Below are 27,689 nucleotides of genomic sequence, written 5' to 3' on the forward strand. Positions count from 1 at the left end.
AACTGCTCAAGTACCAGAAACTATGCTGTTTTATAATAAATTAAGGCTGGTAACATGACAAATTCCCATCTCTGTGATACTTTGATCTGTGATTCATAAAAAAATATTTTAACAAGTTAGGATTGTTATGATACTTAGTACAGCAAGCAGTTTTCTGGAAGAACCATGAAGTGCTGAAATAAACTTTACAATAAATTTGATGCTGGTGTACTGCATAAATTATTGTGACAAGGGGAGGTTCCAGATTGTTGAGAATGTTGAAAAGGGGATGCAGCTGTTCTCTTAATCAAAGAGAAAATGAAAGACCTATCTGTTCATTATGTCTTATTAATAGATTATGGAAGTCTTGCTACAATTCTTATATGATTTTAGTGAGAAAGCATGTGGAGTATCATGCTCACTTCTGGCTTCCTTATTTAATCAAGAGGCTCAAGTAAATTTAGTAAAAACTGGGAGACACAAGAAACTGTGGTTGCTAGAACTTAGATCAAAAAGCACACTGTTAGAGGAATTCAGTGGATCAAGCAGGGTATGTGGAGGCAAAGAGACAGTTGCCATTTCTGGCCAAGACCCTGTATCAGAACAAAGAGTTCCATCATCAGTATTTCCAACCCCCCATCTCCCACCTGTGTCATCCAAGTTCATTCGCCTCCCCCAACTGGTTCCATTCCTTCAATTTCTGATTTCACTTATCACCTTGCAGCATTGGCAGTCTCTTGTGTTGCAACTTAGCACATTCCAAACTATGTGTTCACTTCAACCTTATCTTCTTGGCTACTTTTTTTCTCTCCTTACCTGTTTCTACCTTTCACCCACCTGCCAGTGTCTCCCAACCCTTCCCCATCTGGCTACACCTGCCCATCATCTCCCTCCTTTCACCTGTCTCACCCACCTCTCCCCCTCCCACAGAGACAGACACACACACCAGGACTTCATACCAGCTATTTCCTTCTGCAATTCTCAGTCCTGATGCAGAGTCTCAGCTTGCAATGACATCTGTCCCTTTTGTCGCCACATATACCTTTTGACCTGCTGTATTCCTTTGGCAGCTCTTTTTTTTTGCTTAATTAAAGCTTATGAACTTATGTTTATTAGTCCCTGCAACTCCCAAATGCCAAATAATCTTGTTCTGGATTTTTGCTTCTAATTGTTTCCCTCCTCTTTCCACTTAGCTAATTGGTTTGTAGTTGCTGGGTTTATCACCCTTAGTTTTTAAACAGAATTTTTTTATATACCTACAGTCCTTCTGCTCTCTAAAACAACATCTTGAAAGAGGAGTGGAATATTGTAGTGACAGTCATCACATTTCCCACCCTTCTTTCTCTCAATAACATGGTTTGAATTCCATCCAAGATGGCTGATTTTTCTACTTTGAAGATTGCCAATCATTTATCCAATCTAATTATATACTGCCTCTTCCTTTACTCCTAAATTTAAAGCATCCTCTTCTCTCAAGAAAGCAGACAATTGTACTGTTGTAAATGTTATGAACTTCAGTAGTGGTGGAGAGATTTTATTGAATTCTTGGCTTTATTTTAATTTTTTGGCATGCTGTTTCATTGAAAAGAATTTTGCGGCCAAACCTTACTAATGTGTCTTTAGTCCTATGCCAAACTAATAGGGCTGAGAAAAGAATACTAAGAAGAGGCCACGCACCTAGGTTAAAATCCTCCTTTTGTAATCATCCTCAGGTTTGAGAGCTATTGGCTATCTTTGCCTGCTAGTTAGCTAATCTCTTATGTGGCATTGCATAGAATAGTATAGGCCCTTCATCTGACGCCGTTGTGCCAACCTTTTAACCTACATGAACAAGAGGGGTTTATAATTCTTCCTTCCCATATGCCCCTCCATTTTTCTTTCATCCATGTGCTTAAATGCCCCTAATGTATCTGCCTCTACCACCACCCCCGACAGTGTGTTCCATGTACTTACCACTTGTCTAAAAAAAAATGCCTCTGATATCCCCCCTATGTTTTCCTCCAATCACCTTAAAATTATGCTCTCCCATATTAGCAATAGCAGCTCTAGGAAAAATGATGCTGTCTGCCCACTGTATTTATGTCTCTTATCATTTTATACATCTCTATCAAGGCACTTCCCATCCCCATCACTCCAAAGAGAAAAACCCTATCTCGCTTAGCTTATAAACCCCATTTCTAAGAATCTTCTCCAATCGTTTGCCTACCTTTGATGTAAGACTCACAGGTCTATAATTCCTAGGACCATCCCGGTAACTTTTCTTGAACAAAGGAATGGTAACCATCATCCTCCAGTCTTTTGGTACTGCTCCTGTGGCCAATGAATATGCAAAAATCATCCCCAATGGCACAGAAATCTCTTCCCTTGATTCCCATACTAACCTGGTGTATATCCCATCTGACCCCAGGTATTTATCTATCCTAATATTTTTCAGAAGTTCCTGCACATCCTCTTTCCAAACTCACCATGTTCCAGCACATTGGCCTGTTCTATGCTGACCTCACATTCTTCAACTTACTACCTTTCCTCACAGTCTCTTTACACATTGTACCTAACTTAACACTAACTGTTCCATCTATCACTTTGGATCCCATCTCCCTGTCTACTTAGTTTAAACCCTCCCCAAGCCTGCCTGAAAATATATTGGTCTCTCTCAATTTCAGGTTTAACCCATCCCTTTTGCTTCAGTCATACCTTCCCCAGAAGAGATCCCAGTGACCGGTAAATTTGAACCCTGTCCCCTGCACCAGTTTTTCAGTCACACATTCATCTATCATGTCATCCTATTCTTACCTTCAATGACACATGGTATGGGCAACAATCCAGACATTACTACGTTTGAGGTACTTGGTTTTTAGCTTCCTGCCTAGCTTGCCATATTAACTCTTCAGGACCTCATCCCTTTTCCTACCTTTGTCATTGGTACCAATATGTACAGTGACCTCTTGCTGCTTACCCTTCCACTTAGGATGCTGTGGATCCAGTCTGAGAAATCCCTACCCTGGCAGCTGGAAGGCAACATACCATCTGGAAATCTTTTTTAATTTTTGTTTTATATTTATGTTTTAGTTAATTTTAGCACATTAAATTATCTTTAATGAAATACATTGTTTTCCCCTCTCATTTATTCAAGATTTGGGATTATTTAAGTTGTTTGTAAATATATCTGATTAGCAGGCTGTAAGTGGCCTGTTTTACTTATTTGGGAGAACTTTTTGATAATAGAGGGTCAGTTTGATCAGCTAGATCATGTTAGTGTAGTTCATCAACCCCCACAGATGGCAAATCAGATTCAGTATTTTTATAATAATGAAATCTTGCAGTCCATTGTGTAATTGCTCCCACTCATCATCTTGCAATTTTTTTTTACACTGTGAAATCTTAATTCTCTCAAGTAGTATTTTTAATATTTCAGCAATTAATTTTGTATAAAATGGTATGTAGTGGAAGTACAATGTCTTATAGGCATGATGTTTTACTTAACCAATATTTCTGCTTCCTGGTGTATGGCTTTTGAAATGATATTGCACTGTACTGAATATGAATAACTTTCATCTGATTATTAAACGTGATATTTCTTGTTTTCATAGCAACTGAAACTGGTGTCAAGGACCTCAGTCTTTCTCCTATTCAACAGCTTGGAATAAAGATGGTTGTCAGGTATTTTGCAGTTTTTGTATATCTATAAGCAGGTGTTAAACTTGCTTTAATTCACTATGTCTGAAAATTAAACAGAAAAGAACACAGAATTCTTAATTGTACAATTGGATGAATGATAATAACTTTTGAATTTTTTAGGTTCATTGATGTAATTTAGCTTTCTTTACATTAGGTGGCACCAGTGCTGTTACAAAACAAATACTTACTTCAAATTTGACATTTTAAAAAATATTTTATCTAACATTTCCATATTGTGTCATTTGCCTTTCTGTTTGATAATTTGAACCAATAGCTAGATCAAATGTCTTCCTGTCGTGACACAACCCTACAGATGTATTATTTTTCTATGCAGAAAACTAGTCAATGCTAAATATCAATGTCGAGAGAATACTCTCATAACCTGCTATGTTTAATAATTTCTCTTTTTGCAGATATGGCAGATTCCTTGGGGTACTAAAGCCTGATTCTGATAAGGAACTTGCAGTTCTGCTGATGCACTGTGAAAGATTTTTGAAACAACAGCAAATTGCCATAAATACTTCACTTTGTATCCTTGTTTGTGCTTTGATATTTCATAATTTGAATATTTAATCCTTATTCAAAACCATTTTATTTCTGTGTATTCCCAAAACACCTTCTCCATGTTTTCAATTCCACCAGAAGAATTTGTTTTTCCCCATTATTATTATTTTATATACTGATAATATAATCAACCTGTGATTTTTTTGGGGGGAGGGCATGGTGAAGTTGAAATAGGAGGGGTAACTAGGTGGGAGAAGTAATAAACATTTATTTAGTTTTTTCACTCAGCTTATTTTGTACTGTGTACCAAGTGAATTTCTATCATCAGCAACTTGCTGCTGTAGATCTGAATCAACTGATGTCATAAGATCACTTTTCTTTATGTTACACCCAGTTCTTCATGAGGTGGTAAGTTAATAATTCATCATTTACTGTTTTACAAAAGATTAAGTTATAAATTATGATCTGTGGTGGAACTCTAAAACAATGTTTTTTGGATGTTTTTCTCAAAGCTATTCTGCCATAGTTTGGTAAATCATAAAGTTGCAAGCCTGAAAAATTTGTAAATGGGAATATGTAATAAAAACGATGTATCAGTATTACAGGTAGAGAGCTCTCATTAGAATTTAAGTTTGACAAGAAATTTCCATTACGAAAGCAAGTTTCTAGTTTTCTTTTCTGGCACCTGAAGGAGTTTCCTATATATTTCTAGAATTTTCTTATATTAAGATGATTTATCTCGATAGTCTATGACTTCACAGAGTACACTGTACACTTACCAAGACAGTTTACCCTCTCACTTTAAACCCTTTTACAGTACGTAACTTGGGGAGGCATGAAATATGATCTACCTTATCAGTTCCCTCATGATTTTATAAACTTCTATAAGAACTTCTCTCAGCCTCCATCATGCCAGAAAAAAACAATGTATTTTATAATTCACACTCTCCAGTCCTTGCAATGTACTTGTACTGTAAGTCTTTTCTGGACAACCAGCAGGATGGAACACAATATTCCAGTTGTGGTTTCACTAATATTTTGTCTAGCTGTAACATGACCTCCCAACTCTAGTACTCAAGTCTGTTGAAAGCAAGTGTGTCATACAACTTCTTTATTACTTTGTCTACCCATGTCACCACTTCCAGGGATTTATGTACTTGAACCCCTCAGTCTCGGTGCTTAATTTCCCAAAATGCATCACTTTGTGCCTATCTGTGTTAAGTTCCTTTGCCCAATTTTTCAGTAGATCTGTGGCTTTTGTACACCTAGGGAACCATTTTTTTCTTGGATTTCCATCATCTGTCGATTTTCCCTTGTTTGTGATTGAACCTTTTTTCCTGTCCATCACACCTTCAACTTTTTGTGTCATCCACAAAATTACTAATCATGCTATTGGGAGCTGAACATCCAAGGATATAGAGTGCATTGGAAAGATAGGTTAGTAGGCAGAGGAGTTGGTGTGGCCCTGTGTATAAGAAATAATATTAAATCATTAGAAATAGATGACATAGGATCAGAAGGTGCAAAAGTTTCTATGGGTTGAGTTAAGAAATGGCAAGGGTAAAAAGATTCTAATTGCAGTTGTATACAGGCATCCAAACAGCATCTGGGATGTGGATTACAAGTTACAGCAGGAGACAGAAAACATGTGTCAGAAGGGCAATATCATGGTAATCATTGGGAATTTTAACGTGAAAGTGGATTGGGAAAACCAGGCCAGTACTGGACCTCAAGAGAGAATTTGGAGTCCTGACGAAGGGTCTCGACCCAAAACGTTGACTGCTCGTTTCCACAGATGCTGCCCAACATGCTGAATTCTTCCAGCATGTTGTACGTGTTGCTGAGAGAATTTGTAGAATGTCTTAAGAAATGGCTTTTTAGAACAGCTTATTGTTGAGCCCACTAGGGGATCGGCTGTGCTGGATTGGGTGTTGTGCAATGATCCAGAGGTGATAAGAGAGGTTAAGGTTAAGGGACCCTTAGGGAACAGTGATCACAATATGATTGAGTTCACTTTGAATTTTGAGAAGGAGAAACTAAATTCCAATGTGTCAGTATTTCAATGGAATGAAGGAAATTACAATGACATGAGAGGGGAACTGGCCAAAGTTAACTGGAAAGAGACACTAACAGGAAGGACAGCAAAGCAGCAGTGGCTGAAATTTCTGTGAATAGTGAGGGAAGTGCAAGACAGATATATTCCAAATAAGAAGAAATTTTGGAATGGAAAAAGGACACTACCATGGCTGACAAGTGAAGTCAGAGCCAAAGTAAAAGCAAATGAGAGGGCATACAAGGAAGCCAAGGCTTGTGGGAAGATAGAGGTTTGGGAAGCTTTTAAAAACTTGCAGAAGGAAACTAAGAAGGTCATTAGGAAGGAAAAGATGAATTATAAAAAGAAGCTGGTGACTAATATCAAAGAAGATACTAAAAGCTTTTTTAAGAATATAAAGGGCAAAAGAGAGTCGAGGGTATCTTTAGGGTCAATAGAAAATGACGCTGGAGATATTGTAATGAGAGATGCCAAGATGGCAGATGAACTAAATGTGTATTTTCCATCTGTCTTCACAGTGGAAGACATCTGCAGTATACTGGATATTCTAGAGAGTCAGGGAAGTGAAGTATGTGCAGTTAAAATTACGTCTGAGAAGGTGCTCAGGAAGCTTAATGGTCTCAGAGTGGATAAATCTCTTGGACCTAATGGAATGCACCCTCAGGTTCTGAAGGAAAAAGCTGGAGACATTAACAATGATCTTTCAAGAATTGATAGATTCTGGCATTGTACCAGATGACTAGAAAATTGCAAATGTTACTCCTCCGCTATTTAAGAAGGGTGGGAGGCAGCAGAAAGAAAACTATAGACCTGTTAGCCTGACATCAGTGATTGGAAAGCTGTTGGAATTTATTGTTAAGACAGACGGATAGACAGATATACTTTATTGATCCCAAGGGAAATTGGGTTTCCTTACAGTCGCACCAACCAAGAATAGTGTAGAAATATAGCAATATAAAACCATAAATAATTAAATAATAATAGGTAAATTATGCCAAGTGGAAATAAGTCCAGGACCAGCCTATTGGCTCAGGGTGTCTGACACTCCGAGGGAGGAATTGTAAAGTTTGATGGCCACAGGCAGGAATAACTTCCTATGACGCTCAGTGTTGCATCTCGGTGGAATGAGTCTCTAGCTGAATGTACTCCTGTGCCTAACCAGTACATTATGGATTGGATGGGAGACATTGTCCAAAATGGATGATATTACAAGATACCTGGAGGCACATGACAAGCTAGGCCAAAGCCAGCATGGTTTCCTGAAAGAAAAATCCTGCCTGACTAACCTACTGCAATTACAAGCAGGGTAGACAAAGGAGATGCAGTAGATGTAGTGTACTTGAATTTTCAGAAGGCCTTTGACAAGGTGTCGCACTTGAGCGGCTTAGCAAGATAAGAGCTCATGGAATTATAGGGATGTGGAGGCCATTACAGAGACATGGATGGCTCAGGGACTGGAATGGTTACTTCAAGTGCCGGGTTTTAGATGTTTCAGAAAGGACAGGGAGGGAGGCAAAAGAGGTGGGGGCGTGGCACTGTAGATCAGAGATAATGTAATGACTGCAGAAAAGGTGGACGCCATGGAGGAATTGTCTGGAGTCTCTGTGGGTGGAGGTTAGGAACAGGAAGGGGTCAATAACTTTACTGGGTGTTTTTTTATAGGCCGCCCAATAGTAACAGGGATATTGAGGAGCAGATAGGGAAACAGATCCTGGAAAGATGTAATATAACAGAGTTGTCATGATGGGAGATTTTAATTTCCCGAATAATGTATTGATTGGCATCTCCTTGGAGCAAGGGGTTTAGATGGGATGGAGTTTGTTAGGTGTGTTCAGGAAGGTTTCTTGACGTAATACGCAGACAAGCCTACAAGAGGAGAGGCTGTACTTGATTTGGTATTGGGAAATTAACCGAGTCAGGTGTCAGATCTCTCAGTGGGAGAGCATTTTGGAGATAGTGATCATAATCTGTCTCCTTTACAATAGCATTGGAGAGAGATAGAAACAGACAAGTTAGAAAAATATTTAATTGGAGTAAGGGGAATTATGAGGTTATCAGGCAGGAAATTGGAGGCTGAAATTGAAAACAGATGTTCTCAGGGAAAAATATGGAAGAAATGTGGCAAATATTCAGGGGATATTTGTGTGGAGTTCTGCATAGTTATGTTCCAATGAGACAGGAAAGTTATGGTAGGGTACAGGAAGCATAGTGTACAAAGGCTGTAATAAATCTAGTCAAGAAGTAAAGAAAATCTTACAAAAGGTTCAGAGACCTAGGTAATGTTAGAGATCTAGAAGATTATAAGGCTATTAGAAAGGAGCTTAAGAAGGAAATAAGGAGAGCCAGAAGGGGCCATGAGAAGGCCTGGTTGAGCAGGATTAAGGAAAACCCCAAGGCATTCTACAAGTATGTGAAGAGCAAGAGGATAAGAAGTGAAACAATAGGACCTATCAAGTTTTACAGTGGGAAAGTGTGTATGGAACCAGAGGAAATAGCAGGGGTACTTAATGAATGCTTTACTTCAGTATTCACTATGGAAAAGGATCTTGGTGATTGTCGTGATGACGTTCAGTAGACTGAAAAGCTTAGCATGTAGATATTAAGAAAGAGGATGTGCTGGAACTTTTGGAAAGCATCAAGTTGGATAAGTCACCGGAACCAGATGAGATGTACCCTGGGCTACTGTGGGAGACGAGGGAAGCGATTGCTGAGCCTCTGGTGATGATCTTTGCATCATCAGTGGGGATGGGAGAGGTTCCAGAGGATTGGAGGGTTGCAAATGTTGTTCCTTTATTTAAGAAAGGGAGTAGAGATAGCACAGGAAATTATAGACCAGTGAGTCTTACCTCAGAGGTTGGTAAGTTGATGGAGAAGATCCTGAGAGGCAGGATTTAAGAACATTTGGAGAGGTATAATATGATTAGGAATAGTCAGCATGGCTTTGTCAAGGACAGGTCATGCCTTATGAGCCTGAATGAATTTTTTGTGGATGTGACTAAACACATTGGTGAAGGAAGAGCAGTAGATGTAGTGTATATGGATTTCAGCAAGGCTTTTAATAAGGTACCCCATGCAAGGCTTATTGAGAAAGTAAAGAGGCATGGGATCCAAGGGGACATTGCTTTGTGCAACCAGAACTGGCTTGCCCACAGAAGGCAAAGAGTGGTTGTAGACAGGTCATATTCTGCATGGGGGTTGGTCACCAGTGGGGTGCCTCAGGGATCTGTTCTGGGACCCTTACTCTTTGTGATTTTTATAAATGAACTGGATGAGGAAGTGGAGGGATGGGTTAGTATGTTTGCTGATGACACAAAGGTTGGAGGTATTGTGGATAGTGTGGAGGGCTGACAGAGTTTATAGCAGGACATTGATAGGATGCAAAACTAGGCTAAGAATTGGCAGATGGAGTTCAACCCAGATAAGTGTGAAGTGGTTCAATTTGGTATGTCAAATATGATGGCAGAATATAGTATTAATGGTAAGACTCTTGGCAGTGTGGAGGATCAGAGGAATCTTGGAGTCCGAGTCCATAGAACGCTCTAAGCAGGTGAGCAGGTTGACTCTGTGGTTAAGAAGGTGTACGGTGTATTGGCCTTCATCAATCATGGAATTGAATTTAGGAGCCGAGACGTAATCTTGCAACTATATAGGACCCTGGTCAGACCCCACTTGGAGTACTGTACTCAGTTTTGGTCGCCTCGCTAAAGGAAGGATGTGGAAACCATAGTAAGGGTGCAGAGGAGATTTACAAGGACGTTGCCTGGATTGGGGAGCATGCCTTATGGGAATAGGTTGAGTGAACTTGGCCTTTTCTCCTTGGAGTGTCAGAAGATGAGAGGTGACCTGATAGAGGTGTATAAGTTGATGAGAGGCATTGATTGTGTGGATAGTCAGAGGCTTTTTCCCAGGGATGAAATGGTTGCCACAAGAGGACACAGGCTTAACGTGCTGGGGAGTAGGTACAGAGGAGATGTCAGGGGTAAGTTTTTTACTCAGAGAGTGGTGAGTGTGTTGGATGGGCCGCCAGCAACGGTGGTGGAGGCGGATACGATAGGGTCTTTTAAGAGATTTTAGATAGGTACATGGAGCTTAGTAAAATAGAGGACTATAGGTAAGCCTAGTAATTTCTAAGAAAGGGGCATGTTTGGCACAGCTTTGTGGGCCGAAGGGCCTGCATTGTGCTGTAGGGTTTCTATGTTATGTTACTAGCATGGGTGGAGCATTGGCTGATTGGCAGAAAACAGTGAATGGAAATAAAGGTGTCCTATTCTGGCTGGTCTATCCTATACATTTTACGATGTATGTCAATGATTTGGACAATGGAATTAATGGACTTGTGGCTAAATTTGCCGATGATACAAAGATAGGTGGAGGAGCGGGTAGAGTTGAGGAAACAGAGAGCCTGCAGAGAGACTTAGATAGTTTAGGGAATTGGACAAAGAAGTGGCAAATGAAATAGAATGTTGGAAAGTGTATGGTCATGGAGTTTGGTGGAAGAAATAAATAGGCAGACTATTATTTAGATCGGGAGAGAATTCAAAATGCAGAGATGGAAAGGGACTTGGGAGTCCTTGTGCAGGATACCCTAAAGGTTAACCTCCAGGTTGAGTCAGTGGTGCAGAATGTGAATGCAATGTTGGCATTCATTTCTAGAGATATAAAATATAAGAGCAGGGATGTGATGCTGAGGCTCTATATGGCACTTGTGAGCCCGCACTTGGAGTGTTGTGTGCAGTTTGGGCTCCTTATTTTACAAAGGATATACTGACATCGGAGAGGGTTCAAAGATTCACGAGAATAATTCCGGGAATGAAAGGGTTACCGTATGAGGAACGACTGGCAGGTCTTGATCTGTATTCCCTGGAGTTCAGGAGAATGGCGGGTGGGGGGGTGGGGGGGGGTGATCTCATTGAAACATTCCGAATGTTAAAAGGCCTGAACAGATTAGATATGGCAAAGTTATTTTCCATGGTAGGAGAGTCTAGGACAAGAGAACAAGACTTCAGGATTGAAGGACGTCCATTTAGAACGGAGATGTGTCATGTCAAGTCAAGTCACTTTTATTGTCATTTCGACCATAACTGCTGGTACAGTACATAGTAAAAATGAGACAACGTTTTTCAGGACCATGGTGTTACATGACACAGTATAAAAACTAGACTGAACTATGTAAAAGAAAAACAACACAGAGAAAGCTACGCTAGACTACAGACCTACACAGGACTGCATAAAGTGCACAAAAACAGTGCAGGCATTACAATAAATAATAAACAGGACAATAGGGCAAGGTGTCAGTCCAGGCTTCAGGTATTGAGGAGTCTGATAGCTTGGGGGAAGAAACTGTTACATAGTCTGGTCGTGAGAGCCCGAATGCTTCAGAACCTTTTCCCAGACAGCAGGAGGGAGAAGAGATTGTATGAGGGGTGCATCGGGTCCTTCCTTACTTTGGTTGGGGTGGTAAATCTGTGGAATTTGTTGCCATGAGCGGCTGGGGAGGCCAAGTTAAGGCAGAGATACATAGGTTCTTGACTGGTAGAATTGGATCAACTCATGATTGAACGGCAGAGCAGACTCAATGGCTGAATGGCCTATATTTTATGGTCTTATGCTTCTGCATTCTCATTCAAATTATTAATGAAAAAAAATGAAGATTGGGCATCAGAACCCTTTAAAGTTTACCTAATTTCCTGTGCTGCACCTTCTTAGAGCTGCCATCCCATTGATGTTACTTGAGAGCAGAGGAAAAGCAAATGATAGAAACATCAATTGTTGATCAAATCATGATTATTGTTATTTACAGCTGCAAAAATAATGTCCACATTATTAGTTTGCCTTAAACTGGAAAAAAAGTGGAAATCCAGAATCATTGTTCAAACTAACAAACAATTTCCACACAAGATTTTCTTGTTATAAAATAATCTTGGGTCATAGTTTATTCATCCAAAATTCATATTCTTCTACTATGCAAAAAATTAATAATATATTCATGACTGTAGTTTTACTGAAGAAGTCTTGAGATATTGAATGTGATTCCAAATTTATTTTATTTTCTGTTCCTTTTGAATTCAGTCGCAAGTCACAACATAAGGCATAATTTGAGGTAACAATTAAATCATCAGTGTGTCATTATAGCTCCGTTTTTGAAGATCATTTGCAATTTGATATATTTTATATGTAACATATATTGCTGCTTCAATTGCCATTTTGTTTATTTATCCAAAACTGCTTATAGCTCCTAGATGAATTTGACTATTTTACTTTAAATTTTGCGAAATGCGTACTACATCAGAATCTAAATGTTTCAAATTCACAATTATTTTTATTTAGAATAGAATATTTAGAATCTGATTAACATTTAATAATCTTTCAGTAATTTTCCACTATCAAAGTTCAATATATTATCTGAGAAAATTATGGTCATATGTTACTTTTTAAAACTTGTATAGTTATCATGGAATGCACACAAAGAGGCAGGAAAGACTGTCTGTTGTTAAGCTCCATCGTTAGAGCAATAACTTTGGTCTCTTCTTTTGGTAATGCTGTAATTACAGTAACCAGTGAAAAGATCACAGGTTTGCTTGAAAACATCCTATTTAAGGATATTGAATACTGTTTCTCCCCAAAGCTGAAGTGCTGTACAATATTACCATCAATAATTGAACATAGTGCTGAGCATCAGTACATCAGAAGTTTGTAGTTCAAATTTTAACTAAAGAATTTTAGCACTAGAAAGTAAAATAATATAAATTAAAGTCAGTTACATTATTTAATTAAATATTTACACTTCTATCCATACCTTTAAGCTTCTTAATATTCATAAGACTTTTCACCTCAGCCATATAATGATATTTTTTTAAATCTCATTCAGTTGAACAATCTAGCATATTTCCTCTGCACTTAAGGGGCTGTAAGATCCGGATTCAAATTAACTGATAGAAACATAACAAGAGTGATAAGCCTCAGAAACTGATTTATGCTGTCAGATTTCCTTGACTGCAACTTATAGGCTGTCTACAGGGAGGCTATGCTGGACATGACTGGTTTGCATCCACTGCATTTTTGATAATGTCGGGAGATGGAGAGAGAACACTAAAATTTCTGCAACAGTTTTCGAACCTTCTTGTTTCATCATTTCTCTGGCTGCCTCGCCTACATCGCTCTGTATGTGCACTAGTATCAAACTCTAACATTGTTCAATTCTTTTTCCATTACATTCCAGGTGGCAAGCTTCGGGAAAAGATTTGGATAACTTGACACCCTCTGCTGCTTTTCACAAAATGTACTTTGGCACCAGTTCATTTAAAGGGCTGGGCCCATTGGTATTATGTATACTACATAGGGTATTATATTTGTTAAGTTAATGATATAGTAATCATAAGATTTGGGTTGATCATTCTTAGCTTTGAAAAAGTGTCAACTTCTCTTTAGGGTAAATATAAGCTCAAAGAGAGCACAGTTTCACAATTTATGTTAATCTGACCTAAGGAATTGAGTTGGAATTAAAATATAACCTGGACATATCCAGTCCAATAACCTTACATTAGTGAGCTCATTTTCACTTTTTGTTGCATTTTATGAGCAGGTAAGAGCAAGGTTGTTGGATTACCCAGGAGAAACCACTGATGACAGGTTCAAGCACTTGAATCATATTTGTTTAAAGGCAAAAGCATTGCTGATAGGGCTTGAAATGCAAAGGCACATTAAGACAGCCCTGTATGGTGGCTGAGTCAGTTTTCTATAAAATTTTACACTCCCTTCCATTGGAGTCCTGCATGAGGCTCAAGGTATTGTGGACAATGGAATAGGCCATGCACACTTTAGGACTCCAAAGGCATTAGAAAGAAATGAATCGTGCTGCAAAACATAAGGATGGGAAGAGTAAGGAGAATTGGGAGGCAGAGTGTGGATTAGTGAGGGATGAAAATGGATCAATGGTTTATGAAGATGATTGATGGTAAAAGCAGGATTTATATTACCCTGTAAATCCTGCTTTTAACATCAATCCTCTTTATAAAGAGGATTGAGGGGGTGTAGGTGTTCTTCAGACTGTTTTAGGGGTAGGGAGTTGGAACTGGACACCAAGAAGTTCAAAACTAAAAATGGAGTTTGGTATTAGGTGCAAGAAATTGCAGGTCAGACTCGGAGGTAAGGGATAATCAGAGAGAGGAATGGCCTGGGTGAGGACCAATTAAACAGGTTGGTGACTGAATAGAAATGGGTTACAGTGTGGCAGGAGCAAGATAGGGGTTTGATGCTAGGCACATAGAGAAGTAACTTGTCAATAGTTATGATCAGAAAGACATCAGTTTGAAAGAGAATGGAATGGGGTCAGGCAAAAAGATGATGATCTGGCAATGAAGTGATTGGAGTTGGGGGTGGTTGTTGAGGTGATCAAGAGAATTGATAATTTGGGCAGATAATAACTGAGTGGTATTTGGAGAGAAGGAACAAGTTCAGAAAATTATTCAAAGTAAAACTTGCCTGGAGGGCAATGGATATCTCAAACTTGTAGGCGAAGACTAACTAAAATTGGGCAGACTTTAGCTAATGTGGGTCATCAAGTGCAAAGGGAGTCTTCTGTTATAGAGAAGGAGACAGGTTTTTGATAAAGTTCAGCTGTGAACTGCACAAAAATGTTTTCCAACACAATAAAATTTCTTGGCAGTTGTGTTTTAAAATGACATAAGGATCATGCATTTTTCAGCAGATTGCAGTTTGCATAATTATAAGTTGGCTTCACTGGAAAAGGCAGGGATTTGGCCTTGCCAACTTGCCAATGTGACTGGTGCGAAAGCTCTAAAGAAAATATTGGTGGCTGGATGTGACTGAGATAATAAAATCTGTGCTGCAATTATTGGAATACTGCATTCTGATTCTGCTAAGTGAAAATGCTCAGAATTTGGATTAGCATTTTTGACAGGTGGGAAGAAAATTGGATAGACTACAATAAAAAGGTGTGGTATTCAGTAAAATGACATGACATATATTTATGTTAATTTATTCAGAAAAAAACTGTCCATAAATGATTTGCCTTTATTTATGGTGTTCTGTAAGAACCATTTGTTCACAATTGATTCTACAGTTTCTAATTTATCCATTAATGTGTCATTTTATGGTAGAACAAGGGAAAAGTTGTTGATTTTATAATCTTCCATCATTTTTGCTTACTAATTATCAAAGGGACTGATTCTCAGTATTTTTCTCTCATTGCAAATTACATTACTTATATTGTCGAAATTGTCTGCCCAGTCATTTGAATCTTTGAATTATTGTCTGCCACAGTAACATGTAATTCCTCTTGATATATTTACTTGCTTAAGAAACACAACCAAAAGTATTATTTTCAGTCAAAAAGCACAGAGATGGCTGGCTTGTGACCAAATTAACAGAATTGTTTGAGCTTAGCAGGAGGCCATTTGATCTATTGGGTTCCTTCTAGCTCTTGCTTAGACAATGATCTCAGTTCTGTTTCCCTGCTGTTTTCCTATGGCTCTACAAATTACTTCTTTAAAATGCCTCTTTAGTTATCTTTTGTAAGACCTGATCAACTCTGCTTCTGTCACTGTTACAGACAATGACTTCCAGTTCATAGCAAAAGAGAGTTAAAACAAAAGTATTTATCTCATATTCCTCTGAATTGCTTGCCCATCATTTTAAAGCTAGGCATATGTAAGAGAGATTAATGGGGTGAGTTCGGAGGTGGGAAATGAAATGGCTCTGGAAGCCAGCATTGACTTGAATAGTTTCTGTCGTAGGACATAACCTTAGGATTCGGGGAAGTAGATTTAAGACGGAGATGAGGAGGAACTGCTGTTCCCAGAGAGTAGTGAGTCTGTGGAATTCTCTGCCCAATGGAGCATGGAGGTAACCTTAGTAAATATATTTAAGAGAAGATTGGGTAGATTTTTGCATAGTTGAAGAATTAAGCATTATGGGAAAAGGCAGATAGGAGGAGATGAGTCCATGGCCGGATCAGCCATGATCTTATTAAATGGCAGAGCAGGCTCGATGGGCCAGATGGCCTACTCCTGCTCCTATGTCTTACATTCTTATGAAAATTATGAAGTATAAATCAAAAATCAGGAAAGTCATAAACAATATGAAAAATATCAATCTCTCTATCTCTTCTCATCATTATCTTCAGGGAGGAAGTACAGGAGCCTGAAGGCACACATGCAGTGATTTTTTTGCATTATTAATTTAATTTAAATTTTAAAAATATAATTACTATAATTTACAGTTTCTTATTACGTATTGTAGTGTTCTGCTTCAGCATAACAACAAATCTCACAACATATGCTGGTGATATGAAACCTGATTCTGGTTCTGAATAAGTAGAGAGCATCAGCGCCTGGTATGCTTCACCCTGAAAAACAATGCTGTCCTGCTTCCTATACTTAAGCTAATTTCTTATCCATGTTTTTCGCTGAGTTGTAGAGAGGTGCAGCACAGAAATAGGCTCTTTGGCCCACTAAATCTGTGCCAGTCAAGCATTTACTTACAGTAATCCTATTGTTTTATTCTCCATATTCCATATCCTACCGCACATCTACGCACTAAAATATCTATAGGGGCCAGTTAACCTAACAACTCATACTTTTTTGGAACATGGAAGAAAACTAGAACATGTGGTCACAGGAGAAACATACAGACTGCACCACCAGAGATCATGATTGAACCTGGATCACTGGAGCTGTTAGTCAACCGTTCTATTAACTGTGCCAATGTCATCAATTTTGCTAACCAGCATTTTGTGTAAGATTTCATCTAGCATCCACTGAAGTACTACCTTCTGCATTCCATTTATTAATCTGCTTTGTTACTTCTTTGAAAAATCTATCTAATAAAAACAAAATTTACTTCTAACAAAAGAATTGTTGAAATAAGAATATGTGTCAGTCAGCCATATAGCCTCTTGAGACTGCACTGCAATTGATAAGATCACGACTGATTTCAAATTGCACAGATTCACTTTTATAAATACATACTTCTCCTGAATATCTTTTAATTGTTTTCTTAATTATTCTTTACAGAAAGGTCTGTAGTTGTTCTTAAACCGTGTTTTAAACAACTGTGTTATATTTGCCAATTTTTAGTTGTCTGGCACCTCCCCTATAATAGGATTGGATGATAATATGACAAGACTGCAGTAACATCTACACCATTGCCTTCAGCAACAGATGCATCCCATATGGTTCAGTTTTCTTGTTTGCTTTCTTGTACTGACTCCCTAATCAATTTTCACCTCATCCATTATCTATACAACTATTCCTTCCTACTAAAGTTTTGGCAGAATCTGTTTCTTTTGTACAGTATACTTAATTTGAAATCCTGCCTTGCCTTCTGCCTTTATCATAGATCATAATCAGAATTTAGAAAAAATATGCTGATTGGCAACAGTTGCCTACATATTAGAACTGAGGGCAGAGCAAAACAAAGCTATAAATCAACATGATGTGGCCAGTAAATATTGAGGTGATCAATACTTTTGGGTGGGGTGCAACATTGCATAGTCAAAATAATCTTAAAGTCCATTATATTTCTCTGATTTTAATTATTTTCATATAAAACTCAAAACATTGTTCATACAGGCCAACTATCTGACAGAGTTTTAAAGGTACCAAAGAAATATCAGAATCAGAATCCTTTATTATCGCCAAGTATGAGGACACATACAGGGAATTTGATGCCGGTTTCCCTGAGCTCTCTCTGTACAGAATTAAAAGCAAACAAAAACAATAGTGCAGATAATCATAAACTATATACATATATGGACTTGATTTATAATAGACTAAAATTCAAGTGTTCATAAGACTGATGGCATACGGAACGAAACTGTTCTTGTACCTACTTGTCCTGGCATACAGTGATCTAAAGCGCCTACCAGAAGGAAGGAGTTGGAACAGGTGATGTCCAGGGTGTGATGGGTCTACAATAATGCTGTTTGCTCGCTTCCTGACTCTAGATGCATATAAGTCCTGGATCGAGGGCAGCTTCACACCAATAATCCTTTCCGCAGCCCTGACGGTTCTTTGGAGTCTATTCTTGTCTTGTTTGGTAGCTGATCCAAACCAGACAGTGATGGATGAACAGAGAACAGACTGGATTATTCCTGAGTAGAATTAAATCAGCAGCTCCTGAGGCAGGTTGTACTTCCTGAGTTGACGTAGGAAATACAACCTGTGCTGAGCCTTTTTGATAAGAGTGTTCGCGTTGGGTGTCCACTTTAAATATCCACAGTGATCTTCCCTCCAGCTTCCTTTATCCTTCTTTCCTCAGTCATTCTTCTCAGAATAGAAGAGAGATTTTTTTCCTCTCTATCTCTATTATACTCAACTTGGTTTGAATGGTGAGATGGCTAGGATAAATATATCTTTAAGAAGGACTCTGATCATCTCGGACTATGGATATGTTTTTTGTTCGAAAAGCTAAAAGGTTCCATTTGCTACAAATGTTTACCCTTAAATGTGACTTCCCCCGACTATAACATTTTGAGTTTTATATTTGAGAATTCAGTCAGATTGTTTCTGACTGAATTCTCAAATATAAAATAACTTAGTTTTGGTATGGCAAAACAAAAGAAGCAAAATTAAATTGAGTTACAGTTTTGAGCAGGGTACATGAGAACTTGTCTGGAAAAAGTGAATCTCTAAATTATTCCAAATGTATTGATCTGTTTTGTTGTCACCTTGACAGATCCACCTTCCTGTGGAAAACGCAGAGTCTGGTATCCATCCTGTGTATTCCTGCACAACTTATTACATTGAGATGCTACTGAAGACGGAGCTACCACTTGTCTTCTCAGCATTCCGCATGTCAGGCTTCACTCCTTCTCAGGTGAAATGTTCATTTATAGAAAGTGCATCTGTAAGAAGAGTTCTATCATTACAACTATAAAGTTAATCAATGCAATGCTTTTATTTTACTATTTTTATTTGATCTGTAGGTTCTATTAACATTTTCAGAAATAGATTTTAATTTTGCATTATATTTTTAAAGACCTGTCTTTATTGAGGGTATTTTTGGTATAAAATTAGTATATGTATTATCATGAATTCTGGTGATTCATGATTAGTCACATAAGATATAATTTTTCTAAACTTGGAATAGTTTTCCCACAGTTGAGCGCACATTTTTAGATAAAGTTAAATAAAAGGTCGAAGGTGTTGGCAATATGAAACAAAACAGAAAACGCAGCAAATACTCAGCTAGTCCAATAGGATTTGTCAAGTAAGAAACATATAATATTTCAGTTTAATGTCTTGATTCTGATAAAATATCATCAGTCTGAAATACTATTTCTCTCAGCACAGAAGATGGTTGGCCTGTTAGGAACTGACAACATTGTCTGTTTCACTTTGAGATCTCTCTCTCTCTCTCTCTCTCTCTCTTTCTCACACATACACACACACACACACACACACACACACACTTATATGAAATGCAATTTTTTTTAAAGCGCTGACATGACCTTGCAAATGGAAAACTCCACAAGACGCTGGAAAGGTTTCCAGGTGATGTTCAGGTCTATGCGAACCACAGGCAGTCTGAGAAGTGACCTCACATATGTAATAAATAGAAATTAATGAAAATAGAAAAGCTGTGCATAAAGCAAAAAATGAAGATCTTGATTGTGTATTGTCAGGATTAGAGTGAACATATTCCACTTAACTGATCATTAAACAAGCAAAGATCCATCATAATGAACTGAAAATTGAATATAGTTGTGAATATTTAGCAGGCTGGTTGCAGAAATTTAAGAAAAGGCACAGCATTAAATTCTTAAAGTGTCGCTGATGAAAATCTAACACCAGAACAAGTCTTGAATGCTGATTGATTTTAAACCTTATATAAGACATAAAAGAAAGTTAAATACAAATACAGTGTACTGTAACCTTTTAATCAAAACACAGCATTACAGGTGAAAATTGAAAGCCAACTGTTTGTTGTTCAATGGCTAATTCAGGTATTCTCCCATTGCTGCCAAGCTGCTTTTGTACCTCCAGGTACCCTGAAACCACATCCTTAACATTCGATTCTAACATCTTCCCAGCCACTGAGGTCAGACTAACTGGCTTACGATCTCCTTTCTTCTGACTCTCTCCCTTCTTGAAAAGCAGACTGACATTTGCAATTTTGCTGCAGTCCAGAACCATGCTAGAATCTATTGATTCTTGAAAGATAATTGTTAATACTTATACAATCTCTTCTGCCACCTCTTTCAGAACTCTCTGGACTAGCTGATCCAGGTGATTTATCTACCATCAGACCTTTCAACTTCCCAAGCACCTTCTCTCTAGTAATGGCAACTTAACTCACGTATGCCCCCTTACACTCTCAAACTTCTGGCATACTGCTAGTGTCTTCCACAGTGAAGGTTGATGCAAAATACTTCTTCAGTTCATCCGCCATTTCCTTGTTCCCACATTACTACCTCTCTGGCATCATTTTTCAGTGGTCCGATATCTACTATCACCTCCCTTTTACTCTTTATATATCTGAAAAAAACTTTGATATCCTCATTAATATTATTGGCTACCTTACCTTCTTATTCCATCTTTTCCCTTGTTATGGCTTTTTTAGTTTCCTTCTGTCGGTTTTTAAAAGTTTCCCAATCTTCAAACTTCCCACTAATTTTTGCTCTATTATATCTCTTCTCTTTGGCTTTTATGTTGGCTTTGACTTCCTTTGTTAGCACAGTTGCAACAGTCTGCCTTTAGAATACTTCTTCGTCTTTGGAACGTATCTGTCCTGCACCTTCCAGATTGCTTCCAGAAACTCCTGCCATTGCTGGTCTGCCATCGTCCCTGCCAGTGTCTCCTTCCAATCAACGTTGGTCAGCTCCTCTCTCATGCCTCTGTAATTCCCTTTACTGCAATACTGATACAGTACACCATACTTTCGCTTCTCCCTCTCCAATTGCAGAATGAATACAATCATATTATGATCACTGGTCCCCTAAGGGTTCTTCTACCTTAAGCTCTCTAATCAATTCCGGGTCATTGCTGTCACAAATAACTGTGGGTCAGCTGTCGCTAAGAGGAATAACCAGATGGCTTGAGTCACAAAAATAGATTGAGGTGCTTTTATTTACAAAAATATGGAAAAAACAAAAACCTGGACATCCACATCAAAACAAGAAAAAGAATGAAAAAAAATACTATATATATATATACAGCTTGCAATTGTCACCTGTCTAGTTAACAGCCACCCTCAGACTAAACAGGGAAAAAAAAACCCAAAGCCTTGGTAACCCGAGGCTTATAACTGCTAAGCCCCTCCCCCTAGACCAACCAAAAGCTAATTAACTCAATTATCTTCCATTTCACACAATCTGAAACTCTACTGCCAGTTCTCACAATAAACACATATACCTCATTATAGGAGTCACCATTTCCTGGTAAATAACTTAAATAAACCCCAAAACTTTACCACAAGATGAGTAATAATAGGTAACATAACCCTTGACCCAGTTAAAGATGGTATCCTCCACTATCAGCACACCTGTGCAGGTTGCTGCTGCCTCTATGTTAGACAGCTCTATGCAACAGCTGTATTTCAGACCCAATGACTGTGGATTTATTGTGATGTGTGCACTCACCACAATGACAGAGGGGAATAATGTGTGTGGATGACCCTTTGAGTGTTTTACTGTATGTGCCATGTGCCGTCCGTAATCAGTGATGGGACTTCCCAATCCCAAATAGCTGATCCCCTAATGGGCACAACCATGAGCTGCTCTAAAAAAAAGTCATCATGAAGGTATTATACAAATTCCCCCTCTTGAGATTCAGCACCATTCTGATTTTGCCAGTCTACCTGTATATTGAAATCCCTTATGACTATTTGTAAATTCCCTTTTTGGCATGCATTTTCTATCTCCCATTGAGATTTATATTGCTACATTTGTAGCTACTGTTCGGAGGTGTGTATATAAATCCCATCAAGGCTTTTTCACCCTCGCACTTTCTCAGCTCTACCCACAACGATTCTACACCTTCCAATCCTATGTCACCTCTTTCTAAACATAACATAGAAACATAGAAACCTACAGCACATTACAGGCCCTTTGGCCCACAATATTGTGCCAACCTACATTTTTCTAACAATTTGATTTCTTTTTTTTTTACCAACAGAGCCACCCCACCCTCTCTGCTTACCTATCTGTCCTTTCGATACAATGTGTATCCTTAGATGTTAAGCTCCTAGCTATAATCTTCTCTCAGCCATGAATCTGCGATGCCCATAACATCATACCTGCCAATCTCGAACTGTGCTACAAGTTCACTATACTGTGTGCATTCAAATATTACACCTTCAGCACGCAGCACAAGAAACAATCCAGAGATTACTATACTTTAGGGCCTGTTTTCTAGTTTTCTACCTAGGTCTCTAAAATCTCTCTGTAGGACCTCCTCACCTTGTCTACCATGTCATTGGTACCAATATGTGTGAAGATTTCTGGCTGCTCATCCTCATCCTTGAGAATGCCATGGACCCAATCGATACATCCCTGATCCTGGCACCAGGGAGTCAACATACCATCTGGGTGTCTCTATCAGAATCTTGCCACTGTTCCTCTGACTAGAATCTCCTATCAACACTGCAATCTTCTTCACCTCTCTGCTCTTCTGAGCCACAGCACCAGGCTCAGTGCCAGAGACCCAATTGCTGTGACTGCCCCTGGTAGGTCATTACTCTCAATGGTATCTACAGTTGTATGCTTATTATTGAGGGGAAAGGCCACAAGTGTACTCTGTACTGGATGCCTTTTTCCCTTCCTTCTCCTGACAGTCACCCAGTTACCTGCTTCCTACAACCTAGGGTACTTCCCTGTAACTTCTATCTATCACTTCCTCAGTCTCCCATTTGAGCCAAAGGTTATTGAGCTACAGCTCCAGTTCCTTAACGTATTCTCTGAGGACCTGCACGTTGATGCATGTGGTACAGATGTGGTTATCTGGGAAGCTGGAGATCTCCCAGTGTTCCTACATTTCACATAAAGAACATACCACTACCTCCTGATCCATTCTCAGTGCACTGGCTATGTACTAACAGGAAAAAATGACCTTAATAGAAACCTAGAACCTCCACCTGTACTTGCCAAAGCCTGTTCTTGCCCAAGCATATTGAGCCAAAGCTGAATCACTCTTAACACTGCCCTCTCTAACAATGGTTGCTCCACTTACATCTCCTTTCTTTTTATTGTTTCCATGCTGATGGCAGCCTGCCGAAAAGAAGCTCTTTTCAAACCTTGTGCAGCCTCACCAACCAATGGCCTTTTATGCTAATTGCAGATATATATATATATATTTATGTACACACTGATATGTATTTATGCAAATGCACAATGGATTCCAATTAATTAGGACACATCAGGAACAATACATTTGGACCCAATTAAGTGGCTGCTTCACTTAGCCGATTTCATGGAAATAGTTAAAAAGTTATATAAAAAAAGATAAACTACCATTTAACTCAGCAACAAATTATAAATTTCAATGAAATACAGAACAAATTAGAATGCTACCAATGCTATTACAATACTATAAAACTGTATATTAATTCCAAATAGTTATCAATGGAGGAATTTATCCATTGTATGCTGCTATGTATGGGGTGTTCAGAGGTGGCAGCACCTTTAGTGAAGGGACTTGTTGTGTACATTCTGGGACAGCCGACTCATCCTTGATCCTCATCAGATACTCCTTCCTCACCTGTAGCTCTCAGTGAGTAGCTGTTTGCATGTGACAGCGTCCACACAGTAGCACTTTAACAGGTTGGCTAAACCAGTTGAGGAAAGCCGATAGGTCTCATACCCTGATGAGATCAGGACATGCGTGTCCTAGCATGTGAAGTCAGCTCCGGCAGACTAGGCGGACAAGATTACAGTTGGCCCTCCTTATCTGCAAGGGATCGGTTCCAGGACCCCTCATGGATACCAAAATTCAACCTGTCCCTTATTCAACCTGTCCAAATGCGGTGGACCTTAGGACACAGCAGAACCCCAGACCTTATTTAACCTGTCTCAGTGCAGTGGACATTAGGACCCAGCGGCAGAGCTCTGAATCCGCAGTGTTTCTGTTCACAAAAATAATCACGATCACGATTGAAAACAAAGTGGAAATAATAAAGCGATCGGAAAGAGGTGCAACGCCATCGGTCATTGGGAAAGCGTTAGGCTACGTCAGTCAACAATTGGAACAATTTTAAAGGATAAAGTGAGAAAGGCTCTGCCCTGATGAAAGCTACAATTATTACTAAGCAACGCAGTGGTTTAATTATTGGGTTTTGGGGATTAGGGTTTTTGATCCTCCACAGCAACCCGGCACGGTGGAGAGCACACTCGGGAGCTTGACTGTCAATGGATCGAACTCGGGAACTTCCGTTCCTGAGCCCAGGCACTGTAACATATGTTCTTAAGTGTTTTATATGCATAGAAAGGTAAAATACATACTATATACTTAAAACAGATCACTTGTTTAATAAGGTGTATGTTTGACCTCATAATATACCTTGCCGTGGCCTTGGATCTCGTCTGCCTGCACTGCACCTTCTCTGTAACTGTAAAATTATATTTTGCATTATTTTATTGCTTTTTCCTTTATGCTTCCTTGATGTATCGATGTGACGAATTGATTTGCATGGATTGTATGCTAAACAAAGCTTTTCACTGTACATGTGACAATAATAAATTACATACTGAAATAATGCTTTGCACAAATTTGAGACAATACATTTTTGATGAGAAGACTATGCAACATTTTTAGTCATGTGTAATTCAAGATCTGATCAGTCGAAGAGCTATGCATTGTGCCAGTCAATACACAGTAATCTGATTTTGAAAGAAAAATTACTCTATCATTAGCATGAGACAACAACTATCCCAAAGATTTTTTTAAATCTCTTTTGTAGCTCCCTAAAATCTACCCAAGTCATTGATACTGCTGTCCTGCTGAAGGGTCTCGGCCCAAAATGTTGACTGTACTCTTTTCCATGTTGTGCCTGACTTGCTGAGCTCCTCCAGCAGCTTGTGTGTACTGCTGACCTTGTGCATCCTTATATTCTATAGCTGTTCAGTGACATCCTTGACTTTGTCTTCAGGAAGGCAACATGCAATTCTGAACTCACATTACAGCTGCAGAAACTGGCTGTTCTCCTAATTTAAAATCTTCCGTAATTACTTACTTCCCTATCTTCCTCCATTCCTCATGTCGATGAGCGATTTGTAAAACTTGGCTCTGGCATTTTAGTCCTCCATACACGATACATCTTCTGTTAGAGATTAAGTGCATGTCGGAGAGTGAGGTAAACTGTGAGTTCCTGTGACTACCTGGCTGTTCTTTTTCTTCTGTCTGAAGATAGCACATTCCTTCGCTATCCATCACATTTAAACTAAGTGATAAAGACTTCCTGAAATGTGCTGTTGCAAATTGTTAAAGCTTACTTTTGTCTTATAGACAATAGACAGTAGGTGCAGGAGAAGGCCCTTCAGCCCTTCTAGCCAGCACCGCCATTCACTGTGATCATGGCTGATCATCCACAATCAGTACCCCATTCCTGCCCTCTCCCCATATCCCTTGGCCCTGCTATCTATAAGAGCTCTATCTAACTCTCTCTTGAATGCATCCAGAGACTTGGCCTCCACTGCCTTCTGGGGCAGAGCATTCCACATATCCACCACTCTCTGGGTGAAAAAGTTTTTTCACATCTCTGTTCTAAATGGCCTACCCCTTATTCTTAAACTGTGGCCTCTAGTTCTGGACTCACCCATCAGCGGGAACATGCTTGTCCAATCCCTTAATAATCTTATATGTTTCAATCAGATCCCCTCTCATCCTTCTAAATTCCAGTGTATACAAGCCCAGTCGCTCCAATCTTTCAACATATGACAGTCCTGCCATTCCGGGAATTAACCTTGTGAACCTACACTGCACTCCCTCAATAGCAAGAATGTCCTTCCTCAAATTTGGAGACCAAAACTGCACACAGTACTCCAGGTGTGGTCTCACCAGGGCCCTGTACAGCTGCAGAAGGACCTCTTTACTCCTATACTCAATTCCTCTTGTTATAAAAGCCAGCATGCCATTAGCTTTCTTCACTGCCTGCTGTACCTGCATGGTTGCTTTCATTGACTGATGTACAAGAACACCTAGATCTCGTTGTACTTCCCCTTTTCCTAACTTGACTCCATTTAGATAGTAATCTGCCTTCCTGTTCTTGCCACCAAAGTGGATAACCTCACATTTATCCACATTAAACTGCATCTGCCATACATTTGCCCACTCACCCAACCTGTCCAAGTCACCCTGCATTCTCATAACATCCTCCTGACATTTCACACTGCCACCCAGCTTTGTGTCATCAGCAAATTTGCTAATGTTGCTTTTAATCCCTTCTTCTAAATCATTAATGTATATTGTAAACCGCTGCGGTCCCAGCACTGAACCTTGCGGTACCCCACTGGTCACAGCCTGCCATTCCGAAAGGGACCCGTTAATCACAACTCTTTGTTTCCTGTCAGCCAGCCAATTTTCAATCCATGTCAGTACTCTGCCCCCAATACCATGTGCCCTAATTTTGCCCACTAATCTCCTATGTGGGACTTTATCAAAAGCTTTCTGGAAGTCCAGGTACACTACATCCACTGGCTCTCCCTTGTCCATTTTCATAGTTACATCCTCAAGAAACTCCAGAAGATTAGTCAAGCATGATTTTCCCTTCATAAATCCATGCTGACTCGGACTGATCCTTCTACTGCTATCCAAATGTGTCGTAATTTCCTCTTTTATAATTGACTCCAGCATCTTTCCCACCACTGACGTCAGGCTAACCGGTCTATAATTCCCTGTTTTCTCTCTCCCTCCTTTCTTGAAAAGTGGGACAACATTAGCCACCCTCCAATCAGCAGGAACTGTTCCTGAATCTATAGAACATTGGAAAATGATTACCAATGCGTCCACGATTTCTAGACCCACCTCTTTAAGTACCCTGGGATGCAGACCATCAGGTCCCGGGGACTTATCAGCCTTCAGACTCAACAGTCTATCCAAAACTGTTTCTTGCCTAATATAACTTTCCTTCAGTTCATCCTTTACTCTAGTTCCTTTGGCCACTATTACATCTGGGAGATTGTTTGTGTCTTCCCTAGTGAAGACAGATCCAAAGTACCTGTTCAACTCACCTGCCATTTCCTTGTCCTTCACTTCCTTAACTTCAAGATTTCCACATAAACCGGTAACTCTCTCAAATGTATGCATTAATAATTATTCCCCTTGGGACACAGAATAATTTTTTGAATGACCCGATGGCTCACAGTGTTCCACATTACTTGAATAGGATGAATGGAGAGAGGGGCTTTAAACCAAAGGTTTTACTTATGCAAGATGTTTAAAGAACTATCCTCCTGCTTAAATACATACTCAAACTACCTGCGTCTCAATATCACCAAGACCAAGGAGATGGTGGTGGACTT

General features: G+C 39.2%; 1 protein-coding gene across 3 annotated transcripts in view; it reads left to right on the forward strand.

Annotated features, from left to right (window-relative positions):
• Positions 1–27,689, forward strand: part of tbc1d32 (TBC1 domain family, member 32) — a 220,380-nt gene that overhangs the window by 167,290 nt on the left and 25,401 nt on the right. For all 3 annotated transcript variants that reach the window (XM_073057379.1, XM_073057381.1, XM_073057380.1), the window contains 4 exons: positions 3,570–3,639; positions 4,071–4,186; positions 13,221–13,375; positions 18,911–19,051. In XM_073057379.1, the coding sequence (XP_072913480.1) occupies positions 3,570–3,639; positions 4,071–4,186; positions 13,221–13,375; positions 18,911–19,051 (482 nt within the window). The remainder of the gene's footprint in view (positions 1–3,569; positions 3,640–4,070; positions 4,187–13,220; positions 13,376–18,910; positions 19,052–27,689) is intronic.

Source organism: Hemitrygon akajei, chromosome 9 (assembly GCF_048418815.1).
Source record: "Hemitrygon akajei chromosome 9, sHemAka1.3, whole genome shotgun sequence".
In the NCBI taxonomy this organism is placed as follows: Eukaryota; Metazoa; Chordata; class Chondrichthyes; order Myliobatiformes; family Dasyatidae; genus Hemitrygon; species Hemitrygon akajei.